The 12,489-nt window shown below is 45.9% G+C and overlaps 1 protein-coding gene across 1 annotated transcript; it reads left to right on the top strand.

Moving 5' to 3' along the window:
* Nucleotides 1-3,411: 3,411 nt before the first annotated feature.
* Nucleotides 3,412-9,796, top strand: LOC311223454 (galactose-3-O-sulfotransferase 2-like; the record flags this gene model as incomplete). The annotated part of the gene is made up of 2 exons (XM_084308241.1): nucleotides 3,412-3,879; nucleotides 8,783-9,796. The coding sequence occupies 2 exons, from the start codon at nucleotides 3,412-3,414 to the stop codon at nucleotides 9,794-9,796; spliced, it is 1,482 nt and encodes a 493-aa protein (XP_084164367.1).
* Between the last annotated feature and the right edge of the window lie 2,693 nt (nucleotides 9,797-12,489).

Raw genomic sequence — 12,489 nt, 5'->3', positions numbered from 1 at the left:
TGTGTGTGTGTGTGTGAGATATAAATTATTATAGAGAGAGAGGGGGGGCTTTGGTAGACTATTGCATTGGTCCATTCATTGAAGATGAACGCAATGCGACATCCTTTACTAGGCTCACCCACCAACAGTGCAGGTGCTGAACAGCTGATCCGAATGTATAGGTAAAAACCATATTATGCGTTTTCATCAATAAAAAAATTGCCAAAAAAATCTGGAGCTACACCCTTGGCTGCGTGCACTACCCAGGGTGCCACTGTGGTCAAATCGTATGCCCCCGGCCCGCCCCCCCCCCCCCATTTGTTATCCCCCCACACATCTACCATAGACCGCCTATTGTTCTCCAATACTACAGTTCTGTCTGCCCTCCTCCATTGAACAACCCCCCTTTTGTCCCAATCAGTCACCAATCCTCCCCCCCCCCCCCCCCCCACGTCTACCCCTCCTCCTCGCTCACTCTCACCTGGACAGACCAGACCACACCCCTTTTCTCTGTCATTGTATAAAGGTCCAGGTATCCCATGTCCAGGGAGCCCATTACGAGACCCCCCCCCCCCCAGGGACTCACCGGGTCTCCCCAGCCAAGTCTCCCGGGTTGTGAGCTAAATACACCTGGTTAACTACGTCTACTTTTGTCTGAGCATAGCTGTCAACATTGGCATTTAAAAAAACTGGAAATTTCGCCCCACCCCCCACCCCCACCGGCCTGCCCCCTCCCAATGTAGTCTCCTCCCCCTCGTATGTACATCTGTTAGGATGTTTTTATTTTTATAATTTTTTATTTATCTCTCGATTTTTCTCTGTTTTCTCCCCGTCCCAATTTAGTCATTTTTCAAATTTATGGAAATCGATAATAAAAAAAATAACGATTAAATAACGAGATTTCTCGTTCTTGGCACTCAACGCATGGCATGAACTAACGAGATTTCTCGTCGTTGGATGCAGACCAGAGAAAGACGTTTGGGTCCCCCATTTTTAATTCATAATGACATTTATGACATACACAACATACAGATATACAGATATATATCATGACATTTAAGACATCCATGACATACAAGATATGCAAATATACAGTACTGTTTAACAGAGATCCTAACAGAAACTATATACATTCGAGGGGGAGGAAACTGTACATTAGGAGGGGGGGGGGGGGGGGGGGGGGCGGTTTGGACATTTATGGGGGCCAGTTTCATATTGCAGCCTCCCATAGGTGCTCTTTGAGAGCGGTTTTGATGTGAACTTATCTACCTTCATGTCATTCATAAGTGTGATGTGAACACATCTTCATGTCATTCATAACTGATGTGAACTCATCTGCATGTCATTCATAACTGATGTGAACTCATCTTCATGTCATTCATAAGTGTGATGTGAACACATCTTCCTTCGTACTTTGCTATGCTTTCAAGTTGTATGCTTGTATGCCGTGACAAATAAAACTCTTTGATTGATTGATTGATTGATTGATTGATTGATTGAAAAGTTTATTAACAGATTGCAGAATGGGTACAGTACAGTACAGCTCAATACATACAATTGTTAAGGGGATGCAGACCAGAGAAAGACTTTCGTCTTGTTTACATCAGGGTCCCCCATTTTCAATTCATCAGGACATATATGACATACACGACATACAGATAGACAGTACTGCTACATCTATACATTTATGACATACCAGATTTGCAAATACAGTACAAAAAATGTCCAGAAAAAGAGTGTATATACATTTGACGTAGAAACTGTACATTGGAGGAGGTTGGGTAGGTGGGGTGGGGGGGGGGGGGGGGGGGGGGGGGGGCTGTACATTGGAGGTGGGGGGGGGGGGGGGGTTGGGTAGGGGACGACGACACTGTACACTGTACATTGGAATACCGACAAAGCCACACATCTTGACTTGACTTGTTGCCCATGTGTGCCACATGTTGACTGGACCATATTTGTATATATTGTGTTTTAACTTTTTTTCCATCTGGATTGGCGTGAATTCACTTTCAAAATCAATCAATGAAAAAGCATGAACCAAAAACTATGATTCGCCCACTAACTCTCACAATAGTGCATTCATTAATTTTCTTTCCTCCAAAAGGAGAGGGGGGGGGGGGGGCAGAGTAGGGGAGACGCAGGAGAGAAAAGGCCCTGGGGGAATCTGATCCCAGGCCAGTAGGGGAGACGCAACAAAGAATCTTCAAATAACTCCAAGTTAACATGAAGTGAACCCATGGTCATGGTTTTGTGTGTCTGAAGCTGAAACCGTTGCTGTGTGCCTTGTGTGCCCCCTACAGGTGGTTGAAGGGAGTGCTGTGCAGTCACCTACGTTCTCTATGGATGCTGCTCATGGCTCTGACTGTGGTCTGTGTGGCCATTCAGATCTTTGGAGTCGCCTGGCAGTCCAGGTAAATATCAAGTGTCTACGATACCTTGATGTGCAGTGAGACACATGTAACTATGATTATTACTTTATAGTAGTATTACTACTACTACTACTACTACTACTACTACTACTACTACTACTACTACTACTACTACTACTACTACTACTACTACTACTACTTATTGTTATTGGACACAGACACACACACAAGACACATGGACCCTGCACTGCACCTTAAGATGCATACACTTGTACTCAAGACACTTTCTGTAGAAATGTACTATTTAATTTGACCTCATTTTATTACTACTACCTATTGTAATATAATCCTTTTTACATACCTGTCCATACTATATCTATATCTGTACATATCCCTCACCTACTCTTACTAGTTATGCTGCTGGCCAGTGCAACATGCACAGGGTTAAGCTAGTTTCACAGCCATGACTGGCAGCACTTACTGACAGTTTACAGTATAGTATGTTAATGCTATTCAGTGAGGGGAGTGGCTGGGGGGCTATTGTCAACGCCCAGCAGAAACAGGCAGAGGTGTTCATTCTAGCCTTCTCTTCGAGAGGCATTTTCACAGCTTAAAGCAAACAAAAAAACAGTTTTACAAGATTCAAATGAGCATATCATCTTCAAACATTCTCACATTTCAATCTATGACACATCATTTGAAAGTTTACATTATGTTCTTTCACAATCTGGAAAAATCTGGAAAATGGAAATGGAGACATGTGGCATGAAGCGCTGGTCAGGGTCACATATTGACCGCCAGCCTGTGTGACTCACTGTCGTCTCCTTTCAGGAACGACAAGCTGATGAGCGAGCGACTCCTGAACTTAAGATTTCCCGCTGAAATCCAGCGTCCTCTGCCTGCTCTCCAAAAGGACTGGCGACATCTCCGCTCTGAACCCGCGCCGGCTATCGAAGGGGAAGCGAGGTCTTTAGGTGAGAAGGAGAGGACTCGGACCGATCAAAGTCCAGTGTCGACAACGGGAGACAAGTTGGACACAGGACGCCTCGGTTCTTCTGCTATGGTCCTTCGGCCAGAGGGGGCAGTGCTGCGCTCTCAGATGCCAGGAAGTCACAGCGGTTCAGACGGCAGGGCTAACAAGACCCCTCATCTACACGCCGCCAGGAAGAGTCTGACCACATCCCACGTGCCGAGAGGTCCTCCTCCTCCGAGTTCCTCCAGACCCCACCGGAGCAGCCGCGTCCAGGGTGACGGTCTCGTCCTGGGGGGCGCGAGCCCCGTGGGCCCCTGTCGCCCCAAGAACCACATCGTCTTCCTCAAGACGCACAAGACCGCCAGCAGCACCCTCCTCAACATCCTGTATCGCTACGGCGACAGCAGAAACTTGACCTTTGCCCTCCCTCTCAATAAGCACAGCCAGTTGTTCTACCCCTTCTTCTTCGCCTCCCACTTCGTGGAGGGCGTCCGGACGAGGACGGTGAGGGAGTTCGACGTGATGTGTAACCACATGAGGTTCAGGAAGTCTGAGGTGAGTGTTACACCGTGAGGTTCAGGGAGTCTGAGGTGAGTGTTACACCATGAGGTTCAGGGAGTCTGAGGTGAGTGTTACACCGTGAGGTTCAGGGAGTCTGAGGTGAGTGTTACACCATGAGGTTCAGGGAGTCTGAGGTGAGTGTTACACCATGAGGTTCAGGGAGTCTGAGGTGAGTGTTACACCGTGAGGTTCAGTCTGAGGTGAGTGTTACACCGTGAGGTTCAGGGAGTCTGAGGTGAGTGTTACACCGTGAGGTTCAGGGAGTCTGAGGTGAGTGTTACACCGTGAGGTTCAGGGAGTCTGAGGTGAGTGTTACACCGTGAGGTTCAGGGAGTCTGAGGTGAGTGTTACACCATGAGGTTCAGGGAGTCTGAGGTGAGTGTTACACCATGAGGTTCAGGGAGTCTGAGGTGAGTGTTACACCATGAGGTTCAGTCTGAGGTGAGTGTTACACCGTGAGGTTCAGGGAGTCTGAGGTGAGTGTTACACCGTGAGGTTCAGGGAGTCTGAGGTGAGTGTTACACCATGAGGTTCAGAGAGTCTGAGGTGAGTGTTACACCGTGAGGTTCAGGGAGTCTGAGGTGAGTGTTACACCGTGAGGTTCAGGGAGTCTGAGGTGAGTGTTACACCACGAGGTTCAGGGAGTCTGAGGTGAGTGTTACACTGTGAGGTTCAGGGAGTCTGAGGTGAGTGTTACACCATGAGGTTCAGTCTGAGGTGAGTGTTACACCGTGAGGTTCAGGGAGTCTGAGGTGAGTGTTACACCGTGAGGTTCAGGGAGTCTGAGGTGAGTGTTACACCGTGAGGTTCAGGGAGTCTGAGGTGAGTGTTACACCGTGAGGTTCAGGGAGTCTGAGGTGAGTGTTACACCGTGAGGTTCAGGGAGTCTGAGGTGAGTGTTACACCGTGAGGTTCAGGGAGTCTGAGGTGAGTGTTACACCGTGAGGTTCAGGGAGTCTGAGGTGAGTGTTACACCGTGAGGTTCAGGGAGTCTGAGGTGAGTGTTACACCATGAGGTTCAGTCTGAGGTGAGTGTTACACCGTGAGGTTCAGTCTGAGGTGAGTGTTACACCATGAGGTTCAGGGAGTCTGAGGTGAGTGTTACACCACGAGGTTCAGTCTGAGGTGAGTGTTACACCGTGAGGTTCAGTCTGAGGTGAGTGTTACACCGTGAGGTTCAGTCTGAGGTGAGTGTTACACCGTGAGGTTCAGTCTGAGGTGAGTGTTACACCGTGAGGTTCAGGGAGTCTGAGGTGAGTGTTACACCGTGAGGTTCAGGGAGTCTGAGGTGAGTGTTACACCGTGAGGTTCAGGACGTCTGAGGTGAGTGTTACACCGTGAGGTTCAGGGAGTCTGAGGTGAGTGTTACACCATGAGGTTCAGGGAGTCTGAGGTGAGTGTTACACCACGAGGTTCAGTCTGAGGTGAGTGTTACACCGTGAGGTTCAGTCTGAGGTGAGTGTTACACCGTGAGGTTCAGTCTGAGGTGAGTGTTACACCGTGAGGTTCAGGGAGTCTGAGGTGAGTGTTACACCGTGAGGTTCAGTCTGAGGTGAGTGTTACACCATGAGGTTCAGTCTGAGGTGAGTGTTACACCGTGAGGTTCAGAGAGTCTGAGGTGAGTGTTACACCGTGAGGTTCAGAGAGTCTGAGGTGAGTGTTACACCATGAGGTTCAGGGAGTCTGAGGTGAGTGTTACACCGTGAGGTTCAGGAAGTCTGAGGTGAGTGTTACACCGTGAGGTTCAGGGAGTCTGAGGTGAGTGTTACACCGTGAGGTTCAGGGAGTCTGAGGTGAGTGTTACACCGTGAGGTTCAGGGAGTCTGAGGTGAGTGTTACACCGTGAGGTTCAGGGAGTCTGAGGTGAGTGTTCAGAATCAGAAAGGTCTTTATTGCCAAGTAGTTTTCACATACAAGGAATTCGCTTTAATAATAATAATACATTCGATGTATAGTGCACTCTACATTTGGAAACCAAATCTCAGAGTGCTACAGGGTAAAAACATAGACTTTAAAGTAATAAATAAAACTAAGGACAAAGAGTTTTATGATAAGCCTGCAATTCTATATTCTATAATACTATTTCAAATGGCATTGGTCCGGATGGGAGAATTCAGTACTGTATCTACAGAACCTTCTGTTTAATCATCTTCCCTTTATTAATTTCCTTAGATATTTTGTACACATGATCTCAAGAAGGTACTGAACGAGATCAGTGGCAGTTCTTCATGTCTGGTCATTTTTAGCATGGTGTTATTCACTGTCAAATATCATAATTCATATTCTCCTTTGTTTCATCACAATTTAAGCAAGCCTAGTAATAGACACATTATTTCTGACAGTGGGAATACATTCACTGAGGTCCATAGATGTCCCTAGATACCAAGAATATGCAAATGGACCTTGTAGAAGTGGAGCAATATTCCATTTACTTAGGTATGTATTTTAGGCGGATTTTCTGAAAATAGGGCTCCGGGCTTAAGAGGTAGGCAATTAAAAAAATAAAAAGGCATAAAAGCATACAAAAAGGGATAAAACACACAAAGGCATGTATAAAAAGGTTAAAACTAAGAGAAGGCTTTTGTGAAGAGGTATGTTTTTAGTCCTCTTTTAAAATAGTCAGTGGTCTGTGGTGCTCTCAGGTAGTCAGGGAGGGCGTTCCACAGGCGGGGAGCAGCCCAGCAGAAGGCCCCAGGGTGCGGAGCTCGGTCCTGGGGGGAAGGAGGCGGTTTGTGTTGGCGGAGTGAAGGTTATGAGTGGAGGGTTCTGGGGTGAGGAGATCTTTGCGGTAGTGGGGGGCATTTCCGTGGATGGGAACTGATGGGTCCGAAGGCATATTTTGTATTCAGTCCGGGTGGTGATGGGGAGCCAGTGAAGTGAGTGGAGGATGGGTGTGATGTGGTCGTGTTTACGCACTCTCATCAGGATCCTAACAGCACTGTTCTGGATGTATTGGAGCCTCTGGAGGCTAGAATCCAGATGATAAGTTTGTTACAGTAATCCAGCCTGAAGGAGACAAAGGCGTGGACAATTTTTCAGCATCTGGGAGGGTGAGTGTGGGACGGATTTTGGAAATGTTTCTGAGGTGGAAAATGGAGGTTTTGCATAGGTGTTTGATGTGGGCCTCAAAGTTTAGGTGAGGGTCAATTTTCACACCCAGGTTGGTGACGGTGGATGAGAGGGGAAGGTCATGGCCGGAGAAGGAGATGCTGGTTATGGGGGAAGATTGGACCTGGTGGGGGGTGCCAATTAGGATGGCTTCGGTTTTTGAGCTCTTTAGTTGTAGGAAGTTTGAAGTACATGTACATTACAGTGAAATGCTTGGTTCTGTATGAGCCCCTGGGAATGTGCTTCATACAGTAAAAAGGTGAGTGTTTGTGAGCATGTGGATGTGTGTGCAATGAGTGTAGATGGATGGGTTGGTGTTACATAGAGTCATTGAGCATCATGATGGCCGGGGGATCGAAGTGAGGTCACAAGTCATCAGAATAACAAAGCCCATCAGACTGGAAGGTCTGAAAAAAATTGGAGATCCCTCAAAAGGACCCAAGGTCTGTGCCCGGTCACATATTAGCATAGTAGGTATTTGTAATAATATAGGCTAAGTAGATTCCTTAGTAGAAGAGTACATACTAGTAAAAGACAGTTTCCCTCACAATACTGTTTTAGGACATAATACATACATTTTCCTCTCTGATTTAAGTAATTTAATTTTGTATGTAGATCTGATCTTCCATGTGAAAAACCACAAGACCTGTGCTTATTTACAAACAAACCTCACTCAAATTCAGTTTATTACAACTATTCCATATATTGCTGTGTAACCTATCGGTATCTTCTCCTGCCTCTTGGATAGGGCTCATATACTGTACTGTATACTTACAATAGAATGTGCGCCTTGTATCTAGTTTACATACAATGTGATTATTTAACCATTTGTATGTACTTATAAGTAATAGTTTGAACATGAGTGACATCCTCTACCTTGAACAATGATAACTATCAGAATAAAAGCTCCTTTCAGAAAGAGAAAGTGACAGATTTCAAAGTCAAAAGTCAACTTTATTGTCAGTTTTCCATTTGTGCAAGACATACAGAAAATTGTAATTGCATATATATCAAAGTGCATCCATATCTCAAAGTGCGTCCTCCCTCCTGTCATATCTCAAAGTGCGTCCTCCCTCCTGTCATATCTCAAAGTGTGTCCTCCCTCCTGTCATATCTCAAAGTGTGTCCTCCCTCCTGTCATATCTCAAAGTGTGTCCTCCCTCCTGTCATATCTCAAAGTGTGTCCTCCCTCCTGTCATATCTCAAAGTGCGTCCTCCCTCCTGTCATATCTCAAAGTGTGTCCTCCCTCCTGTCATATCTCAAAGTGTGTCCTCCTCCCTGTCATATCTCAAAGTGTGTCATCCCTCCTGTCATATCTCAAAGTGTGTCCTCCTCCCTGTCATATCTCAAAGTGTGTCCTCCTCCCTGTCATATCTCAAAGTGTGTCCTCCTCCCTGTCATATCTCAAAGTGTGTCCTCCCTCCTGTCATATCTCAAAGTGTGTCCTCCTCCCTGTCATATCTCAAAGTGTGTCCTCCCTCCTGTCATATCTCAAAGTGCGTCCTCCCTCCTGTCATATCTCAAAGTGTGTCCTCCTCCCTGTCATATCTCAAAGTGCGTCCTCCCTCCTGTCATATCTCAAAGTGCGTCCTCCCTCCTGTCATATCTCAAAGTGTGTCCTCCTCCCTGTCATATCTCAAAGTGCGTCCTCCCTCCTGTCATATCTCAAAGTGTGTCCTCCCTCCTGTCATATCTCAAAGTGCGTCCTCCCTCCTGTCATATCTCAAAGTGCGTCCTCCTCCCTGTCATATCTCAAAGTGTGTCCTCCTCCCTGTCATATCTCCACAGGTTTCGAAGGTGATGCCTGGAGACACCTTCTACTTTTCTATCTTGAGGCACCCAGTGGCCATGACGGAGTCCATCTTCATCTACTACAAGAGCATCCCTGCCTTCCACAAGGCTCGCAACCTGGACGACTTCCTCGACAACGGTTGGCGTGACTACAACACATCTCAGACCAACAACCACTATGCTCGCAACATTCTCGCCTTCGACTTTGGTTTCGACAACAACGTCTCAGCCAACTTTCCAGACATTGAGGAGAGAGTCAGCACAGCTGTTTCTGCCATAGAGCGGGATTTTGACCTTATTCTCATTTCGGAATACTTTGACGAGTCTATGATCTTGCTCAAGCACGCCCTGTGCTGGTCTCTGGATGACGTGGTCTCCTTTAAACTCAACAGTCGTAGTGAACGGACGCGCCACGCGCTTTCGTCAGACACCGCTGACAAGATCAAAATGTGGAACGCTTTAGACTGGAGGTTTTACCTGCACTTTAACGCCACCTTCTGGCAAAGAGTGGACCGCCGGTTTGGGCGAGAACGGATGCGGAGGGAAGTATCTCATTTGCGAGAGCGAAGGGCACAGCTGGCGAAGGTCTGCCTGGAGGACGGCGTGGCGGTGGATCCCGCGCAGATAAAAGACGCCGGCCTGAAGCCGTTTCAATACGGAGCGGCCGTCATCCAGGGGTACAATCTGAACCCCGATCTGGACGGGCCGACGAAAACACGATGTCAGAACCTTATCACTCCGGAGCTGCAGTACACAGACGCGCTCTACTCCAAGCAGTTCCCAGAGCTAGCCGCTAGGCAGAGGAAAGCCGCTAAGATGGCCGCTTCCCAGCGCCAGGCCGTCGCAAACCGAACAGCCGCGATGGGACAGGTGAGGCTCAGGGAGGCCCAGGTCAGGAGAGCCGCGAAGAACGGGCTCAAAGACTCAGACATTCAGCACCAAGAGGTCCCTCCCCCGGAGAACGCCTTGTCAAAACACACAGCACTTCAACGTCACAGAAACATGCCATGAGACGTCACTCCCAATGACAATGAGTGGGACTGTGACAATGTTACATGGCACTACTGACCGGTCAATCTGGTCATTTAATCTGTTCATGCTGCCCGGACGTTTGCCCCGTAAACAGTACTTTCAAAGTATTGAAACTGACGTTTCTCTGTTTTGGGTTTAATGTGGTTAATACAAGCACAGTGAAACTGGAGATAGATGGAGGATCGTAGAAATGGAGAAAGAGTAACGAGGGTCTCTTCAATCGCTACAATAATCTGTCCGTCTGAACGGAAAGGACAATTATTGATCCACATTTTCAAATAATAATAAGATCATCAATCTACTTGTTTCTCTGTCACACTGAGTGAAACATTGAGTTGTTATGGTTGACACAAGACCAAATAATATTTATTAATCTAATGACTTGAGGGGGCGGGGGGTGAAGTGAGCCTGTTTGTCTGTCCTTCTCATTTAAAAAACGACAAACGACTCTTGTTTCTACTGCTAACGGGAATTCCTCACTACGTCTCCACCACCTACATTTTAATGGCTTTGTGATTTTCATATTTCCATCTGGGTTATCACATCCCATAGAGCAAAACTTAATTTAACTTTTTATTATTTATTTCGGAATGTTCTTTTTTTTTTTCACTTAAAGGAACACACCAACATTATGGGAAATGCGCTTACCATCTTCTCCAGAGTCAGTGAGAAGAGAGATACCAATTTCCTCCCTGTGTGTTCAGTAGAAAGCTATCCAGCTGCATGCTAGCCTAGTTTAGCACAAATGAATGGAAGCAGAAACGGATCAGCTAACCTAGCTTAAAACTCTGGTGCTTTTGGCCAACAACTAGGCTAGTGGTCCGTATCCGCTTCCATTCATTTGTGCTAAGCTAGGCTAGCTTGTAGACAGATAGAAATTTATGATGAATTGAAAATGGGGGACCCTGATGTAAACAAGACGAAAGTCTTTCTCTGGTCTGCATCCCCTTAACAATTGTGTGTATTGAGCCGTACTGTATTGTACCCATTCTGCAATCTGTTAATAAAGTTTTCAATCAATCAATCAATCAAATTGGTATCTATCTACTTGTCTGACTCTGGAGAAGACGGTAAGTGCATTTCCCATTTTATTTTTATTTATCCAGGAATGTCCCATTGAGATACAGGATCTCTTCCAGGGAGTCCTGACCAACACGGCACACAGGTTTCAACATAAAAACAAGGGCATTAAACAAAAAACATACAAATCAAATACAAACACAGAAGGCCATTTGTGCAGTGTATAATGTTGGTGTGTTCCTTTAATACAGCTATTCAATAATCCAATTTCAGCCAAATGTACCAGTACAGACTGGTTTGACTGACATCAGGTGTGCCATGTCAGATGGAACCTGATCTAAAATCTAATCTAAGGTCTTTTTATTTGACTGACATAATTCCACAGTCAAATGGAACCTAATCTAAAGGTTTACTATTTGTATTTATTATTAAAATGTTTAGGAATAAGGGCACTTTCACACCTATTGTTGCAGTTTTCATTGGTTCTTATATTTCACATTGTTGACAAACAAACCAAACCTTCTCATCAAAACCATGTGATCATGCAGGTCAGCCTTTTATTAGAGAACATATTGATCTCAACTTGGGGTGGCAGACTATAGATTTTACAATTCACTGTTAAATGTGTTAATTATGTATTAATTATGCCCCACAGTCTCAGGCTTCTGTCACCTGAGTTCGGCATGTGAGGTATCTGTTAATGTTTACAACATTATTTGGCTATTTTGAATTTACCAGCAGCAAAAGAAATAACCTTGTGGTGGTGTAAAATTGCACCAAAGCTTCATTACATGCATAATTATTAAGGTATTTTGCTGCTTTTGGTCAGATTATTTTCACATCTCAAATGAACCAGTCCAGGGTTCATTCAGAAGTGGACCAACACCATCTCAAACAGACCAGGGTGAGACCACCTCAAACAGGACCAGGGTGAGACCACCTCAAACAGGCGGACCAGGGTGCGACCACCTCAAACAGGTGGACCAGGGTGAGACCACCTCAAACAGGTGGACCAGGGTGAGACCACCTCAAACAGGTGGACCAGGGTGAGACCACCTCAAACAGGTGGACCAGGGTGAGACCACCTCAAACAGGTGGACCAGGGTGAGACCACCTCAAACAGGTGGACCAGGGTGAGACCACCTCAAACAGGTGGACCAGGGTGAGACCACCTCAAACAGACCAGGGTGAGACCACCTCAAACAGGCAGACCAGAGTGTGGTTTAGGGCTGACCCCTATTAGTCGAATAGTCGACTAATCGATCGAAAGGAGCCGTAGTCGACTGCCAACCTCTTAGTCGAATAATTTTTTTTTAATATATATATATATATATTTTTTATATATATATTTTTTGTAGCATTCTTTCCAAAAGAAAAGAGGCCTAGAAGCGTGGCTAACGCTAATGGCAGCATACCAGAGGCTAACTGCCTAAGAAAACAGGCACAGAGGCACTGAACGAGGATTTCACCCATCTAATGAACACACAGACTAGACAAATATCAAGATGTATCCATCAGTGGACCAATTGCATGCTTTTGCAGAGGACAAGAAACCTTCAGTCGACTCCTTCAGACATTAAGCACCCCCCACAGCCCAAATGGAATGATACAAAAAAAAATTATAATAATAATAATAATTATACTTTTTTTTC

This window comes from Notolepis coatsorum, assembly GCF_963971535.1.
Source record: "Notolepis coatsorum genome assembly, chromosome: 1".
Lineage (NCBI taxonomy): Eukaryota > Metazoa > Chordata > Actinopteri > Aulopiformes > Paralepididae > Notolepis > Notolepis coatsorum.
The sequence above is the reverse complement of the archived record's forward strand: the minus strand, read 5'-3'. Positions and strand labels throughout refer to the sequence as shown.